This window comes from Lutjanus erythropterus, chromosome 17 (assembly GCF_056507025.1).
Source record: "Lutjanus erythropterus isolate fLutEry1 chromosome 17, fLutEry1.hap2, whole genome shotgun sequence".
Classification (NCBI taxonomy): Eukaryota; Metazoa; Chordata; class Actinopteri; order Lutjaniformes; family Lutjanidae; genus Lutjanus; species Lutjanus erythropterus.
In genome coordinates, this window is record NC_139333.1 from 36,627,849 (window position 1) to 36,655,095 (window position 27,247).

The 27,247-nt window shown below is 39.6% G+C and overlaps 2 protein-coding genes across 5 annotated transcripts in view; one reads left to right on the plus strand and one right to left on the minus strand.

Annotated features, from left to right (window-relative positions):
- Nucleotides 1-10,826, plus strand: part of csnk1db (casein kinase 1, delta b) — a 31,064-nt gene extending 20,238 nt beyond the window's left edge. For 2 of the 4 annotated variants that reach the window (XM_084741425.1, XM_084741423.1), the window contains exons 5-10: nt 98-268; nt 413-561; nt 2,236-2,404; nt 3,200-3,339; nt 3,858-3,928; nt 9,155-10,826. In XM_084741425.1, the coding sequence (XP_084597551.1) occupies nt 98-268; nt 413-561; nt 2,236-2,404; nt 3,200-3,339; nt 3,858-3,890 (662 nt within the window). In that variant the 3' untranslated portion in view covers nt 3,891-3,928; nt 9,155-10,826. The remainder of the gene's footprint in view (nt 1-97; nt 269-412; nt 562-2,235; nt 2,405-3,199; nt 3,340-3,857; nt 3,929-9,154) is intronic. The other 2 variants (XM_084741424.1, XM_084741422.1) reach the window with 1 other exon arrangement.
- A 3,000-nt stretch (nt 10,827-13,826) lies between these two features.
- Nucleotides 13,827-26,940, minus strand: slc16a3b (solute carrier family 16 member 3b). Its single transcript, XM_084741042.1, has 6 exons — nt 26,844-26,940; nt 19,094-19,344; nt 18,858-19,001; nt 17,113-17,714; nt 15,992-16,172; nt 13,827-14,981 (listed from the first exon to the last, which is right to left on the minus strand). Exons 2-6 carry the CDS (start codon nt 19,314-19,316, stop codon nt 14,671-14,673), a joined length of 1,461 nt encoding a protein of 486 aa, XP_084597168.1. The 5' UTR covers nt 19,317-19,344; nt 26,844-26,940; the 3' UTR covers nt 13,827-14,670.
- Between the last annotated feature and the right edge of the window lie 307 nt (nt 26,941-27,247).

Genomic DNA, 27,247 nt, shown 5'->3' on the forward strand with positions numbered 1-27,247 from the left:
CATGACATAATCACTTTACTGCAAAATTATTTGGAGTGCAGTAATTACAAATTTTCTTCTTTTCATTCTTCACCTTGTCTGTTATCTCCCTCTGCAGAGCAGTCAAGGCGCGATGACCTGGAGTCCTTGGGCTATGTTCTTATGTATTTTAATCTGGGCTCACTGCCTTGGCAAGGCCTCAAGGCTGCTACCAAGAGGCAGAAGTATGAACGGATCAGTGAGAAGAAAATGTCCACCCCCATTGAGGTGCTTTGCAAGGGCTACCCCTGTGAGTCTCACGTTTTTTGTTTAAGCTTTCTTCATTTAAAATTATTCTGAATTGCTTTCATATCCCATGTTGACTGATGATCATGATAAATCAAGAACAGTCACTCCCATCAGCTGAGAAATGATTTCTGTCTCATTGTTACAGCTGAATTTGCGACCTACCTGAATTTTTGCCGCTCCCTGCGCTTCGATGACAAGCCTGACTACTCGTACCTACGGCAGCTCTTCAGGAACTTGTTCCACAGACAGGGCTTCTCTTATGACTATGTATTTGACTGGAACATGCTTAAGTTTGTGAGTACTTATAACGTCAGAACTGAATGGGGTTAAAGTAGTAGTTCACCCAAAAATGAAAATTCTCTCAATATCTACTCATCCATGCTGATATGAGGATGGGTGAAGATCTCCCAGAGCTTCAAAACAGCATTGCAGCCAAATCCAGTACAGTTAAAGTGAACGGTGACCAGTTTTAAAATGTAAAAAAAAACAATAGACAAAATGTCTCCATACTGCTTGTGTAGTGTAATTCAAGTGTCCGTAAGCCGCAACATTAAAATTTGACCCAAAAAGACCCCATTTACACCATATTTTTAAACTAAATGTCAATTGTAGCCTCTCAGACCAGAGCCACATGCACACACCTGAAGCACAAGTTCGGCCCTTCTCAATCTGGAAAGGATTTTGTTCACTATACCAACAGGTTTCCGTTGCTCTCACTTTGGAAAACAAAAGAAATGATGTTCCTCTTCTCTGTTGAAGTCCTCTGACATTTTCTTCTTTGTTGAAGGTTTGCAAAGTCAACTATACACGTAACAAGTCACTATTTCTGAGCAGATCTCTCTCTGTTGTCTGAGTCGCTTCCAGGTAGCATGTAAACACAGGTATAAAGGTATTGCGAGAGCTTGTATCGTGCCGGTTGGGCGAGAGCCTGTGTGCCCACCTCAGGTATGTGCACGTGGATCAAGTCTGAGAGGCTACAGTTGACATTTATGCTAAAAACATGGTGTAAATGGTGTCTTTTGGGGTCAAATTTTAATGTTGCAGCCTACAGACACTTGGATTACACCACATGAGCATTATGGAGACGTGTTTTTCTGTGTTCTTTTTTACATTTTAAAACTGGTTACCGTTCACTTCAATTGTACTGGATTTGGCTGCAATGCTGTTTTCCACTGAAGCTCCAGGAGTGCTTTGTGAACTGGAGATCTTTACCCATCCTCACATCAGCACAGGACTGAGTAGATACTGAGTGAATTTTCAATTTTGGCTGAACTACCACTTTAAAACATTGGCTACAGTGTATATAAGTGGTTGTAGATACCTGCCTTGGGTCATTATGAAGTATTTGTGATGATTCCTTGGCATTTTATGTCAGAATAGCAAAAGGCGCATTGATATTTTAAGACTGAAATTGTTTTGCCTATATTTTTCAATTTATCATTTCATGCTGTGTTGCTTATTTTCCCTCAGGGTTTTATCTTTATTATTATGGAAAAGCCTTTGAAACAACATTTAGGCAGGGCAAATGCGCTGACTAAAAATCCCACCATATCATATTAATAATAACATTGTGTATAGATAAGTAAGTACCCTTACTAATTGTGCTCAGGAACTTCATCTAAAGCTAGATTTTTTTAACATGGCTGTGGGGATGGCAAAGTGACTCACTTTGTTCAACTATTTGATGAACTGATGTTTTTCATTGACATTGACTTTCAACTTTTGAATAGTGTTCATGATCCCAAAAGGATGATGCTAATGATTAATTTAGTACTACCATCAAGTTGACATTTCTGACTTTTACTGAAATATCTGGACAACTGTTGGACGGATTGCTGTGAAATTTGGTACAAATATCCATGTTGCCCAGAAGATGATTCCTATGGTGAACGTCTTCCTTTCCTGCAGTGTCACCAAGGGGAACCGGTTCTGTTTTTGTTAATTATGTGTTGTTGTTGTTGTACACAGGGAGCCAACCGTGCAGCAGAGGAAGCAGAGAGAGAGCGCCGGGACCGGGAGGACAGGCTTAGGCATGGCAGAAACCCAGGTGCCAGAGGACTCCCTGCTGCATCAGGACGACCACGAGGAACCCAGGACATAGCCCCGCCCACACCGCTAACACCCACCTCACACACAGGTCAGTTCACTCCACCCTGTCTGGGCCGCTTTGCACTCCACAGCTTTAAATGTGGCATGATCCTGAACCAAATACTGCAAAAATCAGGAGGCACAGTGGAGCAGGACTCAGCACTTGGGGCGTCACACAAAGAAGGTTCTGGGTTTAAATCCTGGTTTGGGCAGCACCTTCCTGTGTGGAGTTTGCGTGTTCTCCCTGTCCTCCTGGTTCTCCATTTTTCTCCATCATCAAAATCATGTATGCACAGTGGCTGCCTGCCACTCCTAATACTAGGATGGATTGAATGCAAAGGCCTGAATCTCACTGTATGTTGTATAAAAAAAGACCTTTACCTTTATTCAAAGATTTCAAGGCTAGTATTCCGTGCTTCACAATATGTGCTTTTTTCTGTAGTAAAAACATTAAAATTGTGGAAATAAGTAATATGAAGATTGTTCTATATTTTATGAAGGCCATATCAAAACTGTCAGGTGCCACAAATTCCCTGATTTCAGTCAGTTTATTCTGTATTTAGATATAGTCATATAAAACAATATTATGGAGCTGTTTGTTTTTTGGCAGCATTAGTGCAGTTTCACTTAGTTTGTTTTGGAGCGGGGGGTTGTCTTAAACAAGATGTGGAAATATTTTAGGCAAACTCAGGCACTTGAATCAAAAACTTGCTAACAGTGATCAGGGCTGTTTGTGGAAAATCTGATGCAGATGGGAAAGTATTCAGTAATCCTCTCATGATATCCATTCCCTCAAGGAAGATGATGCTGACGATGGTGTTTGTTTTTGGTCTCTGATCTCTAGCGAACACGTCCCCCCGACAAGTGTCTGGTATGGAGCGTGAACGAAAGGTCAGCATGCGACTGCACCGTGGTGCTCCTGTCAACGTATCATCGTCAGATCTAACAGGACGGCAGGATACCTCTCGCATGTCCACCTCACAGGTACAAGACACCACTGAGACACATCATCTTTCTTAGTTCTTCTAACCCCTAGCATGGGCAGAAAGAAAAATCTCTGTATCTACCTTAGGTAGCTTACCTCACTCTAAGCTAGACTTAAAGTAGAAATCTTCTGAATACGCAGGTGAAAGCTGGGCTTTCAAAGCTTTCCAGTAGCTAGCAGCAGGGAGAAGTATATTCATTAAGCTTTGTCTTCATGGAACTCTGTCTCTTGCTAGTTCCTAAGGTCATTCAATGTTAGTCTGTGATTACTGGAGATTGATGCTCATGGTGTTTTTGTTAATGTGATTTACAAAAGACTGATGTGAGGAGCATTAAAGAAGACTCCCATAACACAAGATCCAGAGCTGCAGACAAAAGTCTTGATACTCATCTGTCAGCACACCAGCCAGACATCTCTAGTTAGAAAACTTTTCTCTAGTTGTATGGTTGGTGCACGATGTGGGTTTTTACTGGGTTCTGACATATTGGGCCTTCTCTCTCCCTTCCCCCAACCTCAGAATAGCATTCCCTACGAGCATCACGCCAAGTAGACGCTCGCCACGTCCTTGTGTGACGGCGGCAACACTGGGTGAGTCCCATCCCTAAAACACCAGGGATGCATGGGTCTAAACTCCAGTTCTACACTGGGCTGCCTCAGAATCTTGTGTTCAGTTGTGGTTCCAGCATGTTTCTCTTCATCCTAGTGTCCGGCATTTGATCTGAAGCAAATTCTTTAAATCAACAAGGGGTGCAAGAATGGTGGTTATTAGTAAACCAGCAACATTAACAAGTTCATGCCAATACAAATGTAGCTGTACCTGGAATCAGACTGCACACACTGCAGACGTTCAGTCACTCACCAGTAAGCTGGATATCCGGTTTGAAAATGAGACTCAACTTGAACAGCCAGTTATTGATGTCATATTACACAATACTATCACAGCTGTTATGTAGTACATCTCCCTGTCTGTTGACATAATGGCTGCATTGTACCAGTCTTAAGTCTCATTGAACAGTCAAATACTGACTTTTTCTAAACAGGAGGGTGCAGTCCTCTGAGAACTGGAGTGGATTATGCATCATAGTGCATCAGAGCCTATAACTCCCTCATGCCTACTCAGGGTTGACGTAATGCCCCTTTAATCAGGTCTGTGCCTGTGGCTTGTTGCTTGCACTGTTGATGTCTGAGGCCACATCTATCAGTTGGTAGGCCTACAGCTATGGCATCCAAAAGGATATACCTGCCTCCACTCATCTACTTGTCCAGCCTTGCTTGGTGTTGTTTCACCTACAGATTTCTGCCTCCCTGGTTTTTCACACTAAACACTTGCATGTTATGAAGCTACTTGTTTGCAAGTCAGCTTTCAGCTTTCTCATGGCTGTGGCTGAGAGCATGTTATCAGTTGTTCAAAAAGTGCTTTATGGGGGAGAAACAGGCTAAACTCAGTCTATGTTCTTGTCTTTTAGTACAGTATTTTCTCTGTGTTTGCACAGACAGTGTTTACTTGCTGTGCCAGAGGGGGATATGTCTTGGTAGTTGCACTTACTGTAGGTTTGTTGAATAAAACACTGGCAATGAACCTACAAACAACTACCAGGACAAAGACAATCATTTGATTTGACCTGCTTAGACTGCTGAAGTCTCATACGGGCCTTAACCACTATAGGTACCTAACAACCTCTAACTTAAGGTGCAGCCATTGTGTTCTGCTTTAGATGCGTGTTTTGCTGCAATGTACTGTATTTGTCCATGTAAACTGTAGATTGTTTTGTGGGGACTGTTTGGGAGTATGTTTAAAATTAAATTATGTTTCTCAGTATCTTTCAGGTAGGTAGGTAATGCTTTCAAAATCACAAAACATTTGGGGCGGCCCTATAGCTCAGTTGGTAGAGCGTCTACTGAGACTGCTGGTCCTCTGCAGCGGCCGCTGGTTCAACTCCCACCTGCAGCCCTTTGCTGTGTGTCATCCCCCCTTTCTTCACCCTGTTTCCTGTCTGCTCTTCAGCTGTCCTATCCAATAAAGGCATAAAAAAAGCCCAAAAACATAACTTTAAAAAAAACACACAAAACATTTGCAGTAGTCAGCTCTGTTTTGTTAGAAATAGTGCAGCAAGACAAGTATTGCATTGCTATATTTTCTCTTGAAGGAAAAAAAGCCTCTTCACTTCTCTGTCCTGTTATTCAAGAGGGACTCAAGACACAGATATTTTTTGACCATATAAACCAGAAACGGAGACAGCTGCTGGTGCATTGTTCAGGGAAGCAACGTGTCCTGAGAGAAGCCCCGGCTTTGGAGCAGTCTGCTGCTGTTTCTGATCCATTCTGTGACCTCCCACCTCGGATGGGACTCTTCTTTTAATTTAACAATACTGACATTAAATTTCATTACATGTACAGTAGATCTATAAAAAAGACTTATATTAGTAGCACTTACCCACAATTGGCTGTCCCATAACTGCATTGCACTCACCTATCAAGCAGCACATAAAAATGATTTTTGTAAGGTGTTGCCTTTTTAATGGCATGTATCATGTGAAGCTTCAGGCTACAGGTTGCTAAGATCCTGCATTGGAAAAGAGATCTTAGCTTCAACTGACCTTAAAGGGATAGTTCACCCATAAATGAAAATTCAGTATCTACTCAGGTTTAATTTTTTAGTCCACAAAACACTGCTGGAAAACAGCATTGCAGCATTGCAAAATTGGCCTAACAGTGGAAGTGAATGGTGACCAGTTTTCAAATCACAACCAAAAAAACCTAGCCCGAATCTTCACTAGTTTCTCAGCTTTGAGCCACGTTCACACAGACTTGGATTAAACTAGATGAGCAGTATGGAGGCATTTTATGTTTTTTTCTTTTCTTGTTTTTTTGTTTGAAAACCATTCACTTAAAATGTTTGGAAGATTCTGCAATACGATTTTCCCATGAAACTCCGGCAGTGTTTTGTGGACTGAAAACAAGACCCGAGGTTCAGTCGGCATGAGGGTGAGGCGATGATGATGGAATTTTAATTTTTGGGTGAACTATCCCTTTAAGATTGCATTTCACACAGAATGAGGACTGTGAATTCCTTGATGGCTGGTGCACTCTCCAAAGGGTTCTCTTAACAGCCAGCAATGGAGGCCAATTATTGTTTCAACATAGCTTTGATATGTTAGTATTGTTTTACCTATAGAACTACATCAGTTAGGTGATTAATCAATTAGATGTCATTCAACTATTAAATTAATTGCCAAGTTTTTAAAAGATGTTTATTGATTTTTCTAGAGGACAGCACTGTGAGTTAGTGAGAGGAGGTGGGACTATGTGGGTACTGCAGCAAGGTGTGTCAATTTGCTGTCGCAGTGAAGAGAGAAGACAAAATGCAGCTCGTAACATAGTATCGGTACTGAGAAATATAATTCTGGAAAGCATTTCAAATATTTAGTGTCAGTATTTATCGATATATCAATATCAGTATTAGACTTGTGTATTACTTAATGTAGGGCAAACAAATTTAATAAAAATTCCTCTGGTAAAAGTAGAATGTTCAATGAACATCCATGCTCAGTGAAATACATTGGGCTTTATTCACTAACGTGCTTAGAAATGTTGTTACTGTGCACAAGTTCCTACACAAACTTTACCCTCTGATTCATGAAACATGCGCACTGACCAAGTTGGTTCTTACCATTGTGTATATGTAATTGAATCAGAAACATTCCAAACTGACAGGCATGTGCCCAATGTCTGCAATCTGCATATGGCCTACATAGAAAAGTATCATGGAGGAAGCAGTGGAGTTGTTGTAACTTCACAATCAAACAGAATCAGGTTGCATGTTTGCATACAGACATTGCTACTTCAATCTGAAAAATCTTTGGGTTGTGGACAAAACAAGACACTTGAAGACATCACCTTGGGCATCAGACCCTAGTGCATTTAAAAATCAGTCCACTCGGTAAAGTCCGTTTTTCTGAAACAGTTCTGTCCAATCCAGTTTATAATCACAAAAGAGCTCAAATGGTTCACTCCAGGTTTTACTGTGGATCCCCACAAAAACAAACCAATTCAGGAAATAAAGATTGAAGTAATAGCATCTATAGTCACAGTTCAGTAAGAGATTATGTAAAAAATACACAGCATACTTTGGACACTTAGGATGGATGGATAATAGCCTGAAGAACTATAAAGATTATCTTGGTGTGACAGCACTGCCTTCTAGACTTGCAGACTGTCTCTTGTCTTCATCATGTTTTTAGAGTCTACTGCTCCTCTTATGCACGGTGACAACATGCTAACACATGTATGTGTGGCTGTGACCAACACTGTTGAATATGGCTGTGATGTTACTGCCTCTGCTGTGTGCATGATGTGACCATTGTGTGACAGGTGTGTAAATTTGACTGGTACAGAATCAGATATCTGACACTGAGCAGCTGGTCACTGATCATGGTCAGTTAAGACGAAAACTGTGCAGTTCAGGTCACAAGTTGGTAAATTGTTGCATCCCTCATTAATATACAATGCTGTTGAAGAGTAATTACCATAAATTCAAAGCTAATCAGATAAAGTTGCCAACCATTACACTCCTTGACTTTTTTTATTAGATTTTTAGTTTCATACATTTTTTTTCAAATTTTCTGCCTTATGCTGTAAGACTCGTGGGAGCTTGTTCTGTCCATTACAGCTGTATTTATGCATGTTTTTATAAAATGTATTCACTGTCCAATACAAGTCATTGAAAATAAGTCGAAAAATATTTTCTACAGCCTGAAAATATTGGGAAACTGTTACTAGCACCAAACAGCCATCCCTGGTTACATGTTGTGCATTTCTTTTGATAAAGTAGCTTATGGAGTAGGCTTGGGTGGCAGCCATTTTTCATACCCTCTTGACCCTTTATAAGGGTAAGTGATAGATAGATATCTGTCTAAAAACTTGTGTAAAATGGCTCAACTGCATTATACTCCACTGTACTTAATACTCCCACAGTGTCATAGCAGCACTGTTCCCACAGTTAGGAAACGATGCACACACACGCAGGAGTTCATCTTATGTCTTGAGAAGCTGCAGTCTTTATTCACTGACGAACTCAAACATAATCTGTAAATTTACAGTGCAGTCTCTGTACACATCTGAATCTAAAATAATCCAAAAACAGGGGCAGAGGCTTCTTCTTTTTAATTAGTTAGTCCTGTAACTTAATCCCCAAGACACCATGCTCTCATGAAAATGATGTTTGTCTGCTCAGCTGGACTGTTGTGCATTGCCTGACCCCTGGTGGCGTAATCACCATGAGTTTAATAGAAAGAGGATCATCTGTTAATGGTTGTACTGAAAATCACACTGTCAGGATGTCTTAATACCCTGGCATACTTTTATACTGCCCAAGCTATTTCTGGAGTGAACATGAGTATTATGGATTTCAGGTTACCTGGAAATGCATTTGTACTGTACCTGCATTTTATACATGTTTATCCAGAAGCACTTTTTTTCCTCCTAATGAAGTAATTGCCAGCAATAGATGGTCGTTGACACACCCCGTTTGGAGAGCAGCAAGAGTAGTATCAGTATACTGTACAATATTGTGTTTGGTGTTTTAAAGAGTTAGTTTGGATTTCTTGATAACACAGACTAACCCATCAAGGCAGTGGTAGAGGAGCGATGGACTGTTTATTTCCAAAGGAAATACTGTTCTTCTGTTGTGATACCAAGTGTTAATGCATATACAGTGCAAGAAAATAAAGTCAATTCTCTTCAGTCCATTTATTTAGAACACATGTAGGCTTGTTTGTTTTGACCCTCCAGCTTCTTTCCCTGTGTTTCCTCTAGATGGTGTCTGGTGTACCGCCTGCTGGTCTCCATCTTCTAGCTCCTCGATGAGCCCCAACAATGCAACCTGGCGGACCAAGCCCTGAAGCAATCTGACATACTAATACTACCACCACCACTATGAATTACAACTACAGCTACCATTGGAAGCCAGCTTCTGACTCAGCACGAACTGCTTTCTGAATGACTGCTCATAGCACTGATGCCTTCAGAATCTTGTACAATATCTCTCTCTCTCTCTCTGTGTTGTTCGTCTGACCTCCCAAAACATTAAAGGGTGTCAGATGGCAGGACTGTTCTCTGTCCACTTTTTCAGGAGACATTTGCACAACCCTCCACACTGCCCCCTGCCGCTCACCCACCACCACTACCCCAGCACCACCAGATTCTGAATGGGCAGTGCTTTGTCCAGGGCAAACATGGCAACCCAGCAGTCTTTTCTGAGACACTGACTGACTGATGAAAACGCCACTGGCTCCTCCTTCCTGTGGAAACTTAAGTCGTTGATGACTCGACAGTTCCACTGTCACTGTCTGCTAGTTCATACCTGATCAATAAAATGGCTTTTCTTTCTGTTTTGCAGTACGGTGCATCAAGCTGAACCAGCAGCTCTTCATTGTGTGTGTGTGTGTGTGTGTGCGTGCGAGCGAGCGTGCGTGCGCGTGTGTATATATATGGGTAGTTTTTGGGCTGTGATGCTTTTCATTGGTACTTGCAGTTTTCATTTCCTCCTCCCACCAGCCACTTCTCCCGTTTTTAATAATCACCACCACTGATAGCTTCCTTCAGTAACTCTGTACCCATCTGTATGAAATTAAAAGAAATACTTCTTTGCATGTTTAGAGGTGAGCTGTCTGAGTCACATGTGGATGCTCGAGTGCTAGTTGAACCCATAAACATACCAAACACAGGCTTTGGTGTCTTGGGTGCAGGAGGTTGTATATTCACTGTTCATTAGTTGTTGTCTGTTCACCTCCAGGCTCTGGTGTACTGTCCAATGAGCCCTGTTCTCTTTCCTAGTGTTCTGTACGAAACAAGTGCACTTTCTGAGGGGGCAGGGGCATCATCTTGACATATTTTACCAGATGTCCATTCACTGTGTACAGATAAACATTCTCATTCTCCTTATTTGTATTATTTTGAAGCTGTGAACTACTTGTAATATCAATGTGTAAATGTTTTCACTGACCTTTAGGGATGGGTCTAAACATGACTTCTAAGCTTGGTCCAGGAACCTTGCTGCTGCAAGTTTGTAGTCTCCCATCAGTGTGCCACATGGAGTGAGGGGCAGACAGCTGTGGTAAGGGCACACTGAATGTGAGACACAGAACTGCGTTCTTTCTGAATCCTTTTCCATAAACAGTAATTGAAATGATTGTGTTGAGAGGAAAGCGGACTGTTGTTTCACAGGCTTCTGCAGCAGCAGTGTTTTGGGTTTTTTATATTTAAACTCCTCTGACACCCTGGCTGTGATGGATAACTTTCATGCCTGTTGTCATCCATTCTTGCGGCTGTTCATTCAAGTTTTTGATTTTGACCCTTGGCCTCTTTGGTCAGCCGCTCTACACCTATGGAATTATGTAAGCAACCAGATCAGCAAGATTTACTTTCTCACATTTATATTTGCCACTGTATTTGTGTACTTAAACTGTAAATAAATTAACTACTTGTAGGCTTTTGTGTTGTTCATTTATATTGCTAGTGAATGCATCACTTGACTTCAATGATCAAAAGGGGGTGCTATAAGAAACCCTTAGAAAGGTGCAAACAATTTTTAAGACTTTCATCTGTACATATGAGGTTTCCCCCCATTTATACAACAGCTGGTAAATCTGATTCACTATCTCCAAATAAGGTAGATCACCTGAAGAATTCAGCCATCCATTCAGTGGTCAGTGTTGAAGCCTGGTGCTGCCATATTCAATGTGCATGTAGATCTGTTGCTGACTGGCACAGACTAGGGCTGTTTGGTACTGACAGCAGCAACAAGTCTATTTACTGATCAGGTATTACATATTTTATTAACCCCTAGATGGAGCCCTGCAACTTCCTAGCAATGTCCCATTCACCATATTCTTCCTACAATATGGTGAAGTTGTGTTTTAAGGTATTCATTCTCTCTTCACGTTTTACAAAGGTTTTAACCGTGAGCCAGACCATATAATAATGAAAGCAATTGCATCACACTGATGCAGGGTGAATAGTAATAATAATAGAGATGGACACAAATACATCAGAAAGTATCTTGTTGTTCAGTACAAATACTTGGTCATCAAATGTATCAAAGTACAAATTGCAAATACTGGTATCGAAAATGTCTTTAATTTAAATACAAGCACGCACAACACTACACTGGTGGTGGGGGTTATGACCATGTCACAAATCTGTGTACCCACCACGTGTTTTAGTTTTTGTTTTCAAACAAGAAAATGTGTAAAATTTAATTACCAATCAGCCATTTAACACCATGTGTGCACAATGGACAGGTTTGTCTTGTTGTCTTGTGACTGCATTGTGGATATTATTGACATTATCACCTGTAGCTCTCAGTTCAGGCTTACAGCCTAAATGGAACCACCCAATTTACAATAGGCCTTATCAATAAGAATATTCCTGACCATTTTCACTGCCATTTCTACATCACCTTATATTATCTTGACATGTTATTCAAAAACATATACACGCTAAAAATATAAATGAGAGATAAATGTATTTAAGCTGAGCTAACAGGTCATCTCACTGTTTTTATTTCCTCTTATCAGGAAAACAACATTGGACATTTTAGCCATCTTAAATGAGAGAAACTGAGTGAATTTAGGCAAAATTAACAGGCTCTTGTTTTTTCCTCTCATCAGTAAAATAATATACACATTTAAAATACATTTAATTAGAACAAAAGAACACACATCTATTAGATGAAACAGGTGTGTAACAGAGGGATAAGTAGACCTCTGTAGACCACTGTCTATGCAATGTAACATTTATTTGCAACGTTTCAGTACCAGACTTTCATGACATGATATATAAATGTAACCTGCAACATTTGCGAATGTCAGATTTATAAACTTGTTTTGCAATTTGTATATTTTTTGAGAGTGTGATTTAACCTTTATATATTTACCATTCAAAGCTTTTAGGGATACATTTACAATTGTTATCATACACTGTTTCATTTAACCCATTGATATTTCTGTCCCTTTTTTTGCACCTGGGTATTGTGATTGATTACAGATTGACAACCACTCCATATTTAAGATGATGATTTAAGCCTCTCATTAACACAAATGTTTGCCTGATGAAGGTCTGGTACCGAAATGCTGCAAATAAATGTTACATTGCAAGTTAGACAGAGTGCAAGAGTCCTTTTGGAACAAAATACATTTCATTGAAATACTGCCCATTTCTATTAATACTATAAAGCTGTTAAAACATTTAATGCACTAGCATTGTATCAATGCTTGCTATCAGCTGGTGCATAAAGTGAACTTTGGTATCAGAAGGGAAAAATGGTATCTGTAGCACAAATTTATGTCATTTTTGTCAACAGAAAACAGATTTATTTGGGGAAAAAAGACATCACATGCCAAATATTGTGTAAAATATCACTCAGAAAAAAAGCAGTGTAAGTGTAGTAGGTGTGTGCTACATTTCTTGACTAAAGCAAGAAGGGCTTGCTTTCTTGTGTTGGCCTGTTGACTGTAAGATTAAACACAGAAGGCACAGAGTACATATATCACAGCATCTGGCATCATGCCAACACACAACACAGCAGCTCGCAGTATTGCATACACACAGTCATCAGCAGAGTGTATGCACCACTACACTGCCCTAACACTACAATCCAAGTTTGTTCCATTATCCCAAAGGCAAATGCATCAGGCAGCAATTGACCTGTCTGAGAAAGTAGCACAAAGCAACCACTGAACAAACAACACAACAGAAAGACTTTTAAATTTGAAATTTCAACACTGTGTGAACAGCTACAGTATGTAACTGAGCTGCCAGGGTACATGTTGACTCCCCCAAATCTTCATTTATTATTACAACCAGGCTTTGAATGTGAGTTGTTGTCCTATTGTGACAATGTCAATAAATAATTGCGATAAATTAAGCAAAAAAAGTGCAGCAAATAAGTATTATTACTTGAATTTGAATGTGAAAAGACATTCTTGAACTTGGGAACAAAAGTCTGACAGATTCTTAACACAAGGTCCACTTACTAGCTTCTTCCAGAGTGCTCGACACTCATGACATTGTCCCCATTTGTAATGGAGATAATTTGTCATCACGTGACCTAAGCATCACCCCACCCACCCTCCACCAGGAGGTGGCAAGAGTACACACATTCTTTACTCAAGTAGAAGTGCGAAGAAAACGTTAAAAAGAAAGAAAAAAGGAAGTAACTAAGTTTTAAAAAAAGTAAATTCAGCTTCTTCATTCTGGTAAAAGTGAAAAAGTACAGGCTCTGACATGTTCAAAGAATGAAAGTAAAAATGTGATTGTTGTTTGTTGTTTGGGGTGATATGCACTGGTGGAAACACCAAGGAAACACTGCTGGAGTTTCACAGGAAAACAGTGTTGCAGGCTCCCAAACAATGGAAATGAATGGTGGGCAGTTTTCAAATGTACACAAACAACAGAATAAAAACATAAAACGCCTCCATACTGCTCACCATTCACTTCCACTGTTTGGGAGATTCTGTTTTCCTGTGAAACTCCAGCAGTGTTTCATGGACTAACAAAATAAACCCGACCTTCAGTCAGCGTAGGTGGAGTAGATAATGAATTAAAATTTTTGGGTGAACTACCCCTTTAAGACTAAACAATCAAGTCTGTTTTGAAAATGTCAGGAGCTGAAAGCACAGATATTTGGGAATGAAAGTAAAAAGGTGTCAGAAAAATAAACACTGACAAAAATAAGCACCGATATCTGTAAACTCTCCTGAAGTGGCGCAACAAGGCATTTGTATTTCATTGGCTCCCACCTCCCAACTGAATGAGGCCATCAACTAGTGACAGTGAGATGAGAGAAAAGGCCAGTAAGTGGACTCTGGGTTAAGACTTTTTGTCAACTTACTTGCAGTCATAAGGAAATGGGAAGTAGATAGCTTGAGTCCTGAATGGAGAACACAGGATCTGTCTGAGAAAAACTGCTGAAACAGAGATGCAACATTTCTTTGTTCTAAGTAGACATCAATGCAGAGAAGTTATCATACCCAGGTCTTATCTCTGTATCTTACAGTAACTCTTCATTAAACTCCAAGATAACAGTAATGTACAGAATATGATCATGTTGCATTGGAACCAATCCAGGTAAAGCTAATGAAGCCGCTGTGCTCTGTATCCATTATATCAAAGTGCGATTTTCATTTAAAGGCTTATATCAACCCTCTTTTCATAGCCTCTTTTCTGTCCCTACCCCACCCCCTGAGTGGCTTCTCATTCCATTTCTTTGCCACAGATCATTCTCAGTACTTTTTTGTGTCCACTTGGTGCACAGGTGTCTTTTCTCATCTTCATAATGATGTCTTTTCCTCTCTACATTCCTCACCCATCTCCTTCACCATCTTCACAGCACCAACATTTATATTCTCGTTTTCCTTTGGCTCCTCTTCACCTCCATCTTCTTCCTCCACTTCCACCTTACCATTCAGCTCCTGCCTCTCTGCAGCAGTCACAGCCATCTCCATCTTAGCCTCTGGATCTTCCTGTTTCCTCTTGATGCAAAAGAAGTTACCCAGGGTGATGACGATGGCTGACAGTGTGACCTCGCAACCCGCCAACAGGAAGACGTACATGTAATTGTTGGTGGCATCCAAGAGGCGACCTGGGGGAGAGTACAAGTATAGTACATGATTGGCATGGTTAGTTTTCATCAAGCTGGACTCATGAACAGGTCGGGTTCTACAAGGGTGAAAAATAATGTGTTGCATCCGTAACTTAGTATTTGCAACCTCAGTTGAAGTGCAAGGCGTAGGTCACATATCCATAGTGCCAGCTGTCCGGCTGGGAGGGTATCCAGGGTGCACTGACTGTGCGTCTACATGTGCACCTTCTATTTTGGTTCATGTATGTGCAGCAGCACAAAATGCAAAAGGTCTGGGAGAAGGTAAATATAGATCAGCAGGTGATGTGATTAATTCATACTCTCTCAATCAGTCACATCACTGGTTTCATAACTCTGAAACAGCTATGCCAATCACAGTTAAACTTTATAACAGCTGCTCAGCAAAGTTTGACCTCAGGAAATGTCTGCATAGTTCAGTGTTGTGACATGAACAACACGTGACCATGAATCTTCACCCAGAAACAGAAGACAGTACTATTTTCCATCAGGTAGTTATAATAACATTTGAAATACAAAATAATGAAACTGATTACACAGGATCAACTCTATTTTAGCAAAAAATTCTACTGTACCTCAGCTTAAACATGGTCATAGTTCAGTAAATATAATAATATATTAATAATAATAAACAGTGTTTAGCTACATTTGCATTGATCCCTGTTAACCAGATGTCTTCCTCATAAAAAAAGCAGAAAACTGAGTTATGACCAACAATTCTGATGATGTGTGTAGAAGTCTGTATGGCCATACTGTAGCAGCTTGTTTTTGGACAATTTAAAGAGGGTAAACGGTGAACAGTCATACATTCGATTGCAGCGAACACTTAGAGGCTGGATTCACTTAAGATTGTTTTCAACTTACTAAGTTTTAAAAGATCTGCATGTTTTTGTTTAAAATGGGTAAAACTGAAGATAATGAGCTCTAGGTATTGCACAGTCACAGATGAACAAATGTTAGGAGAGACAAATTCAGTCCTTCCATGCTCTCACCTGCCCCAGGAGGTCCCACTAGTACAGCAATAGCTTCCATCAGCAACACCAGGCCGATGGCACTGGAGAACTTCTCTGTTCCAACGATCGCCATGAGGACCTCGAACTGTAGTGCTCCCACCATGCCATAGGACATACCGAAGAAGATACAGAAGACCACCAAACCCACATAGTCGGTGGCCTGCAAGGATAAAAACAGGACATTTCTGAACACGACAGCAGGTTTATAGAGGACATACAGGTGATGAAACAGGCCTTGTTGATCAGGAAAGACTACAGCCACACAGACACACACACAGTACCCAAGCCTAACTATACGATTAATTGATTGCATAACTGATAAACAAATCATCAAAAGGATTATTTCCATTGTGATCCTGTCTTTCAGTCTAATCTACAGGAATATCTACAGGAATCTATTTTTAAATTATATTTTTTTTCCTTTTGTCCTGTTTTCTCTCAGTAGGACCAATTAGGTCTTGGACCTGTATGACTGAAACAGAAATTGTTCCTATTGAGTTTGTGAAGTCATGGCAACAACATTAAACAAGATGCAGTAGCCACGGTGACACTGGGGAAATACACGGACTAGGGCATGGGTCAGTAAGGGTTGTTTCAGTCTGTGTTGCCTACAAGCAAAGTTTCAAATCCAAAATGTACACTTGCTCAAAAATGAAGTAAGCCCATTATCCCAAAAACAAAACACATTTATACTCTGAAGCTGGAGTTTCAATTGAAACATCTGCTCTGTCTAAAAGATTAATCATTGAGTTTTTACAACACATAAACAGATTCATTCAGATTCATCAATTCATTTGACATTCAGCATTAATTTAACTCTAATAAATGTGAAACAGGCAAACAAAAGCAGACATTCCGGACTGGAGTGGAGATTTCAATGCTGGTTGTAGTGGTGTTGTCAGGGCAGCCATTATTTCAAATCTCTAATCGCATATCATGGACATTTCATGATTTAGTATGATAAATATATTACATATGTCTCCTTTAAAGTTGGCTAAGTCTATAGTAAGTCTAATTACAAATCCTGGCCAGTCTTTGTGGCATAAAGGCATGTTCTACACTATTCTCTTGTATTATAGAACTCATTCATGCATTGTTACCTGTGACCCTATGAGGTCAGTGCAGCCGTTGAAGATGATAGCAAAGCTGAACAGGTAGACACTTCTGGGCCGTACCCACTTCAAGCCTGCTATGAATCCTGATGCAGGCCGAGCAAACATATCAACAAATCCCAGTATGGTGAGCAGCAGTGCTGACTTAGTGTCCTCATAGCCGAGGCCTTTAGCATAGTTGACCACAAATACTGGGGGCACAAACAGACCCAGCACCATAATAGAGGCTGAAATGGTGTAGATGACAAAACCCCGGTCTTTGAACACGCTGAAGTCCAACAATTTCTTCTTTGGTTGGGGCTTCGTCTCCTCTGCAGCTGTGCCCTCATCCAGCTGCTGGGGCTTCTTAGGGGGCAACAAGGGCCTCATGAGGGCACCACAGGCACAGCAGTTGAGCAGCATCCCTCCCAGTATGAGGAACCCCCCCCGCCACCCATACTCGTACTGGAGAACCTGTCCCAGTGGGGAGAGACAGCACAGTGCCACAGGGCTGCCTGCTGCAGCCAAGCCATTGGCCAGAGGACGTTTCTCACGGAAGTACCGATTCAGCATTATCAGAGATGGCTGGAAGTTCAACGCCAGACCCAGACCTGAGGACAGACAGGCAGTGTTAAACACCCAGACCTGAGGACAGACAGGCACCGTTACAGACGTAGACCTGAGGACAGACAGTTACCCAGCACTAGAAAAAATGTCAGTTTGTACATTTCTTTACAGAAAATGAGAGTGTGACTGTCTAATTGATCCTGTGCCTAAAAAGACCTACACTGACTTATTAGTAGTGGTGTAAGAAATGTTGTTTATCCCGACAGTGGTGTTGGAGAATAAATCATATGGTCATTAAAATCAAACAGGTTGATCCACCTAACAGCCTTTATGTACTAAGCAAAATCCAGATGTATCTGCATATCATATTATTGTGTATGTTGACCTGGAGGTGACACCAGAGTAGAGATATTACTGTTACAAGTTGTAATTATCATTAAATCCATGTATGATTACCACACTTTGAAAAGCTTACACTAAATACACTGCAAAGGAAATGCGTCATTTCAAATCATGGAGATTTTCAATATTAAACTTGGTGGAATGATTTCAGTCCTGTTTGAACAGTTTCAGTGCATTTTGACAACAGCACAATAATGCAGACAACTATGACAATATTGGTCAATAAGATCATGATATGAGATCAATATTCATATATCAGAATTTCCAGACTCTTTGCTTCAGTGAAGCTCAAGTTCATCCCCTGAGGAGTAGGAATGTGCTAAGTGAATTCACACAGCAGCAATCCGGCCATCAGTTTACCAGATATTTACCTATGGTTTTGGCCAGATGGTGGCACAAGTGAAAAGGTCAGAGAGACCATGAGCACATAGGAACATCACAAACATGTAGAGCCACAACGATTAATTAATTGTTAATAGATTATTAAATTAATCGCCAGCTATTTTGATAATTGATTAATCAGTTTGAGTATTTTAAGAAAAAATCAAAATTCTCAGATTTCACCTTCGTAAATGTGAATATATATACACACAGACACACACACACACATATATATATGTATATATACATAATAACTCATTAATGTTGTTGCCATGAAAAAGAGCTCTAAAATAGAAGCAGCTAATCATCAGACTTAACAGAATGGATATGGATGCATGTAAATAGATCTGTCTCTGTTCCATGTTTGTCTTGTTCCTATGTGTGCACGGATGTTCTGACTGTACCTGTGATAATTCCAGTGCAGAGGTAGATGTGTATGATGCTGGTGGCATAGGAAGCCAAAATCATTCCCAGAGAGGCAAAGAGCCCTCCAACCATCATCACTGGTCGACAGCCAAACTTGTTCACCAACACACTGCACAGAGGGCCTGAAAAACACAATCAGTCAGTACGTATACATTATACATATGTGGTGTGGTATAGTTAACCAGTACCGGACATGTGCTTTATCCTTGTCTACCTGTGCCATACAGCATGGCGAGCAGAAGTGATGAGATCCAGGCCGTGTCACTGTAGCCAACACCAAACTCTCGGATCAGCTCTTTGAAGAAGACACTGACTGCCTTTGGGAAAGCGTAGGAGAAGCCGGTGATGACAAAGCAGCCAACCAACACCGCCCAACCCCAGCCACCGTCTGGTGCCTTCACCACAGGAAGCCCGTCGTCCACCACTGCTCCTCCCATGATGCTCTTTGATTGCTTGTGTGGAGGTCTACATGAGAAACAGGAGATTTATTTATCATTTTACAGCAGGGTTGTATAGCAAGATTTTTACGTATAAATACAATGGGAGAAGCACATACTTATCCTGAAGTCATATGGCTTTCATATTTCCTCAAACTCTTCAGGTTGATTTTGTGAATTATTTTATACCATCGTCATGTCCAGGAGCTAGGAGGTCAACCAATATGCTCATAATTATTTAAAATCATAAATCATATGTGTGTACATGGCTAATACTTTGATCAATGCATTAGTTATTGGTCACCCAGCTCCAGCTGGGACAGGATGAACAATTCTATTATTTTACTCTCATAGAAGAGCGTGTGTATTGTGTTTGTTGCAATGAAGAGTGTAAATATGGGAACATGGTATCTGCTGGGGCTGATTTATCATTGATACTGTGTCAGCTTCCTCTTCACCACTACAATCCATGCTTGTCTCACATACATTTTACCTCTACAGTCCTTTCACAGTCTATTGTGGGGCTGCAGTAAGTAATTGCAATCGCAATAAAATTTTGGCCTAAAAATCTTGCTCTTTGGATGAAAGAAAACTTGTTTATTTGGTTCAGATCTCAATAAATATTATGCTTTTCAATTTTTATTTTTTTTTTAGTGAGCATGAAAATGCTGTAATTCAAAACTGATCATTTCCAGAAATCATATCATAATCGCAATTTCAGTCAAAATAATTGGAATATGACTTTTTTACCAAATCATGCAGCCCCACTATATTGTCAGCGTCAGTTCTGTAAAGTAAAATGGATTTTGTTTCTTGTATGTGTGTTTATATAAAAGTTGAGAATCAAGGTGATAGGTTTTATTGCTTTCTGCTTTTGTATTGTGTCATACTCTATTACAACACTCACTGCTAATGTTGCAGTTCTACATTTGTCAGCCTCATAGCGTAATACCCTTGACTTTGCTTCCTTTTTGGCACATTCTGTAATGGTGGAAGGAAGCTACCTCCCCCTTGTGTAATGATACTGGAAATTTTATCAAGACATGTTGTCTTCACTTAAAGACTATTTTTACAGAGGAGTACAGAGGACTGAGATGAACATTTGATGTCATCAAAGTTGACCTTTGAACTATTGGATATAAGATGTCACCACTTCACTATTTCATGCTTTTAGACATTTGTGTGAAATTCTGTCATAATCAGCGCATTAATTCTTTAGTTATGCCCAAAAACATGTTTTGTGAGTCACAGTGACCTTTGACCATCAAATTGTAGTTTGAGAAAATACCCTCATGCTGAGTTGGGTGGGGTCTGATTTGCCAGCAAGTGATTCACTGTGTTTGATGTAGTGACCCCTAATGGCGAGTAGCTGGAAGGAAAAGACTCAAAGACCCATTCTTTATTTGTGATAGAAATTATTACATATATTTTTAGAGGTTTTTTGGTTTTTGTTTTTGTTGATCCTTTATGATAGATGATAGGTAGTCTTGGGTGGTATCTGTTTTGTTATACCTTCATACTTTCCTTACATTTCACTGGAGTACATGGTATATGACAATATTTGTGTAAAAAACAAATAACAACATAGTAGAAACTGAGGCGCTGGTGATAGTCATTGTAAGCATGTATGACATTGTTTAGCCTACAATTATATGTATTTTTGTAAGAAAGTAGCCAACTTAGAAAAGTCCTGCTGGGTTTAAATACTTATGGCCATAGAAAAATTAACAGGAAATACTGCTACTTTGCTGCAGCATATAGTGACATGTCAAGTGGGGTAAACACATTATGTGCAATTAATAGTCACTGACTGGCAATTGAATAAAATCATGTGGCCAATAAACTGCTTTTGCAGTTGGAAGAAGTCATCTCAAGATAAAGTTACATGTGATAATACTTTCATGACTCCACATCTAGTCATTAATTGTTTTGCTAGGATATCCATAGGGCAGAAATGACCAACCAAATATTTATTTTCTACTTCCAAATAATTCTTCTGTTGGCTGAGTTCCCTTTTTAATAAATTCATTTAATTTTATATTTTTATTTTCCATAAATAAAAAAAAGTTGCAACTTCTACAGTATGTTTTAAATAACTTTATTCACAATGATGGTATTAAAAATCATACCTTCAGAATTTCTTATCCCTTGATACCGCCCCAGCCTAATGATAGGCTGACATATATATTATAAATGTGTTAATTAGTCATGTTCTTCTTATCTGTTAGATATTGTCTACATAATATATGTAGAAGCTAGCCTATTACTTAGCCACTGAGATGTTTAACCCAGGAGTGACCTGGTTGACGCGCTCAACTTTTAGTTTGATTACCGTATGCTCAGGTTGTTCTGTGTTACAGCAGACACTTTATTTCCTCCATGCATATTGTGAACAATGTCAACTTTGTTTCAAAAAAGGCCAAAACATTCGCCATATGGCGTGACAAACATTCTAGCACTGCAGCAATCAAAAACCCTTTTGCCTTTGTGGACCTGATGACAACACTAACCCTCCTACCTCTACACCTGAGCATGAGAATAGTACAGCAACACCCCCTGTTCAAAACAGTGAACTACAAGTTAAACCCTGGATTGTTTCACCAACATATTTGGCTCCTACAATATATATATATATATATGGAGGAAACTGACACTGAGTACTGCAAAGGAGCAGATAAGATTGTTAAATTTTCTTGAGGAAATGAGATATTCCTCTCTTTGTTCTTTGTCATGCAATGAGAAACGTGACAAGAGAGTTATCATCTTCAAACACACACTGTACAGCCCCTCCAAGATTTCGTAGGCCTTTTTTTGGATTGTTGCAGCCTAAAATGCTTGATTTCGTGGCAGCTTCTCTAAAAAAAATTGTGGTGCATGTTACAATCCTTTTTTAAAATGCTTTTTTTTTTTGCAATGAAATGGTTGGACCAAGAGAAAACTGCAAAAGAAAGTTGAGATTTTTTGTATAATTCATTAAACAGAACAAAACCACTGTTCTGTGTCTTCAAGTAACATTACTATAAAGTCTCAGAATTACAAAAATTCTAACAAAATATGTTTTACTTGTAAAAGAAGAAGTGCACGTAGGGTGTATTTCACAAAGAAGCAAAATCTTTTTTGAGTGCAAAATACAGCACGAAATTATAAAATAAAAGCGCACAGAGCAATGATAAAAATGATAAATGTGTTCTTTTCAGTAACCATGGCAAAATAAAAAAATATAGATGGAAAAATTAGTGGACCTCGCAGGAAGCTACAATTATAGGTCAAATTTGCAAAAAAAGAGTTTCGACAAAATTGCAATGTCACACAGAATTCACTAGTACTGGTTGAATTTACATGAACTGTTGTGAATCGCAACATCGCAACTTCCTGGAGGGACTGACTGTATATCCCAGGTCAGAGTCTGACAGTCTGATGTTTGGTTTTCTGATAAATTATAGATTTTTTTTCCCTCAAGCTGCATTGCTTATGAATTGCTTATGTCAGGATTGGTGAGATTTATGGAGCTCATCCTTCCTTGATATTTTCTAGTGATCAGCATTTAAAAAAGCAGGAGCTACCACAACTTGCAGGAAAATAAGAGAATCCATAAAGCTGTTTACGGCATTTTATCCATTTACTGTATTACTGTCAGTCACTGTCCTCACACTCCCTGCAGCCAAGCAACATGCTGCCTCTACTGTATGCCTCTGTGCAACTTTATACAGTATACTACATCAACAACCAGCATATTTTGAATGAGTACTCAATCCCACCTCTCTTTCTCAAATGATGAAGATTAGAGAACATCACAATTTTGCATCAATCAGATGGAAATATTTGGACTGTCAAGTTCTCTCTCCACTACAGTTACTTCTTAACCTGCTGTTGACCTGTGGAGGCTTCAGAAAGACGTGCGACATTTGTGACACATGAAGCTGGTAAGTTCTTCTTTTCACCTGTCAGTAAGAGGCTTCACTAAGAGGGTGACCTCTAATTCACCTTCCACTGCATAGCCACCACAACAACCACAGGAAACACCAGTGCAGTGATGAAGGTTAGAGTCCTCCAGTTTTCAGCCAACTGTGTCTATTGTGACAGCACGACAAACCTGGAAGTACTGCTGTGCAAGCATACAGCAGATGCATGTACCCAGTGACCCAGTTACATTAGTATGTACCTCCCTCAGATCCACCCTCCCATAGGCCCACCCACATGTTTGACACCTTCCATGACCAACCATTCTAAAAAAAGACCCTACATTCTACATGTTTACACACACACACACACACACATACACTAGCAACACACAGGGATCATTTGTCTTCCCTAATGTGCAGATGAAAGGCCTTTGAATGTTATACTGCATGTGTGTGTGCACATAGACACCAACTCCACCTACCACTGCGCAGCTGCCCTGACCAATCAGTAGGTGTCGCAACTGCCGCACTAAGGACATGAGTCCTGATTAGAGGGCTAGTTCACCCAAAAATGAGAATTCAGTCATTATCTACTCACGCTCAAGCCAATCTTTGGTTGTTTTTCCGTTTAAAAACTCACTTCTATTGTTTGGGACATTCTGCAGCACCGTGTTCCTGTGACACTCCGGCAGTGTTTTTCATTTTTCAGTCTAACAAAATAAATCAGACCTTAAATCAGCATGAGGGTGACTAGATAATGACTGACAATTTTTGGGTGAACTATCCCTTGAAGAATGCATGTCAACCGACAAAATCAAGGTTTCTCTTAAACAGCATGTGGGAAATGATCTAGAGAATGCTGGGACCTGCCTGTGAGGGCAGACCAAATTTATGTGGTCACTAAACACAAAATATCACTTAAAGCTGCTTTATGGAAAAAGGCTTCACTGAATTTACAATGTATCACATGACAACATCGGACCGATATCAATATTGGATTGGGACACCCCTACTCTTCTTGTTCCCTGGTTCAAAGTAAAAGAACCTCTAAGAACCCACTGTACACTAGCTGCATATCAGCAAACAGCAAACAGACACAATTAGAGACTAACTGGTGAACTTGGTGGAGTATTTAGCAGTTGGTGGAGACCAAAACTAGAGCTAAAAGAAAAGAAGACAGAGAGGATATTGAACTAAAGCCTACATTCAACAGGTGGACACAGATGTAATTTCAAATGAATTATAATGTTCCTCTACAACTTCTTGATGTGTAAATCACAATTAACTCATTAATAATATTTTTTGTAATAACTGTATACCTGTACAGGATTAGTCATCCAACAATAGAGAGAACATTTTTATTTGTCACTGTTGCCTCATGCAGTTTATCACCAGGCTTGGATAGTAACTGATTACATGTAATGGGATTACTTAATCTGAATACAAAAAGGTAACTGTATTCCATTACAGTTACATACAGAAAATATCTAACCAAATTGGTACATTTTTTTTTTAAATCTCAGCAGGATTACAATTTGAAATAACAATACAGATGACAACAAGTAACAAGTCTCAACATCACTATGGTGTCATGTGAAAACCTTTTACCTTACAGTTGCTAATTCATTATCATGACCTCTAGTGTAAAAATACTTTCACTGCACGGAAATTCCATCACATTTTTTGTCTTTAGATCAAGCAATCTATAAATTGTACACAGCAAAAGATGGAGTAGCTAGACAAACTAAAAAAATCCACCTACAAACATAAAACATTATATTAGGATAAACAATTTCACCATATTTCATAGTGAGGAAATCAAAAATTAACAAAGTAATCAAGATACATTACTTTAATATTGTGATACTTGTACTATATACTTCACAATATGCAATAAGTACCTGTATCAGAATACATTTCAAAAGTTACCCTCCCAACCCTGTTTATCACACAACTCCCTGTTCTTGTTGTGCTCCCTGTGTGCCCTCAGTCACACTGGTCTGTTTTCTCTGGCATGTTAGCTCTTGAGACAACATTGGACACTGGACTTATGGTAGTATTACCAGTATCTTTGTATACTATGCATATATAACCCATCAAATATAACCTTCCTGTTCTTTGACATGTATTTGTGTATATTGTTTTGTCTATTTGTGTATGGTTTATTTGTACATTATAATGTAAGTATTTAAACTGATTTACTACTTTTTAGTTCTCTCTCTTCTTTAGCTATCTAGGCTCAAAAAATAATGTGCAACATTTTCCTAAAAATAATGTATAGATTCATATGGACATAATCTCGTTCAGTGATTACTTATGACCCACTAGAAATGTGTTGTGGCGATTGTATATTCAGGGAGCCTGGCCTTTGCCTGGATTTCCTTATTTTGTCATTACTTTGCTGTGCTCAAGACACTTGGGACCAACCCTAAACAGTATTTGACATCCTAACATCTTTCTGGTGTGTTTACGAACAACTCAGAAAAATCCTCATGATTTTACTTTTAGTCTTACATTTCTAATTTATTACCACCTTGTTTCTTATTTTTTCTCTTCTGACACCAACACCTTCCTTCCGATCTTATTGTGATTGAAACTGAAAGGATACTTTAAAGGGGTGACCAGTTTTCAAACATAAAAAACAACATAATAAAAACGTAAAATGCCCCATACTGCTTGTCTGATGTAATCCAAGTCCAAGGCAGAGACTTGGATTATGCCAGACGAGCAGTATGGAGGATTTTTTTTTTTTCATTTGCCTTTTACTTTTAAAGATGGTCAAATTTCAGTTCCATTGTTTAAGAGATCCTGCAGCGCTGTTTTGCGGATATAGAGGATATCCGCTGACTTGTCCAGGTTCAGGTTGTCTCCAGGTTTAGTCAAAGAGGAGTGATGGTGTTGAGTCGTGACATCATCAGCTCCGGGATGCAGCTGAGCGCACGTACGCAGTCCTTCTGCCTCTGCGTTACATCAGTACCACAAACTTCGACGTTTCGTTGCATCACACGCGAACCCCATCACCAGATCAGGAAACAAGAGTTTAACATCCACTCCGCTTATTTCTATGATTCGTGTTTGTCTTATTGTTGATTGTTGTTAGCTGGTTTGACGGATGAAAGAAAACTTTTGGGTTCTAATTTTTATGTTATAGTCCAGACTCCAAGACATAGTTTGAAAACTAAGAGTAGAGAGCTTTCGCTCTTTAATTTTTCATAAATGTGTGACGTTTAATAGAAAATATCTTTACTTGAGTCGGTTAATTGTCTTTTTTAGTCGGTCCTCTTGATATAAAGTCTATATATAAAGGTATATGAAGGCTATAGTTGCCCATTCTAAGATAGAAATGCGACAAAACAGATGTGGACCACCGAACAACACCTGGTGGCCTTCATGAGGACCGAGGCATGGGTCTTTACATCAACAGTTACATGTTATAACAACGTACACCATCACAGCCTCAGTATCTCTAATACAAAGCATACGTGGATATCTGACTCTGTATTCTTATGCTGAAAGTCAGCAACCTGTTACTGTTCCAGCAGCACAACACAACAGAGACACACTTCGTGGAGGCAGTGACACACAGAGAGCACAAGTTAATAAAAAGAAAAGCCACAGTACACACCTGTTGTGATGCTGCCCCTCTGTCTCTGTCTCCGTCTCTGTCTTCCTCCTTTAAAGCGAATCTCTAGAACCCGCGTGAGCGCGCGCGCCTCTTTTATGATACGGCGGCGCGCGGACAGGAAACTCCTGTGTTTCTCTAAAACTCCGCCTCACAGACGTGTAACACGCAGTAACTGTGCAAGAAATAGCAGAACAACGATGAAAGAAAACATACTATATACAAAACATACTACTGCTATAAAAATGTATTCCGATACAGTTAAATGCAGTCAGTAACCTAATCCAAGTATCACAATATTAAAGTAATGTAACTTTCAGTTACATTTGGACTACCTCCATAACAATATGGTGAAATTGTTTCGCCTCATATATTTTTTGTATTTGATGTTGGGTTTATTAGTTTGT

Bases quoted from the DNA above. Each gene is read 5' to 3' on its own strand.
- slc16a3b (XM_084741042.1), bottom strand. From the start codon at position 19,316: ATGGGAGGAGCAGTGGTGGACGACGGGCTTCCTGTGGTGAAGGCACCA. The intron at 19,002-19,093 runs GTAGACAAGGAT...TGTGTTTTTCAG, and splicing joins CGCCATGCTGTATGGCACAG to GCCCTCTGTGCAGTGTGTTG. The intron at 17,715-18,857 runs GTACAGTCAGAA...GTCTGTCCTCAG, and splicing joins CTGCACTGGAATTATCACAG to GTCTGGGTCTGGCGTTGAAC.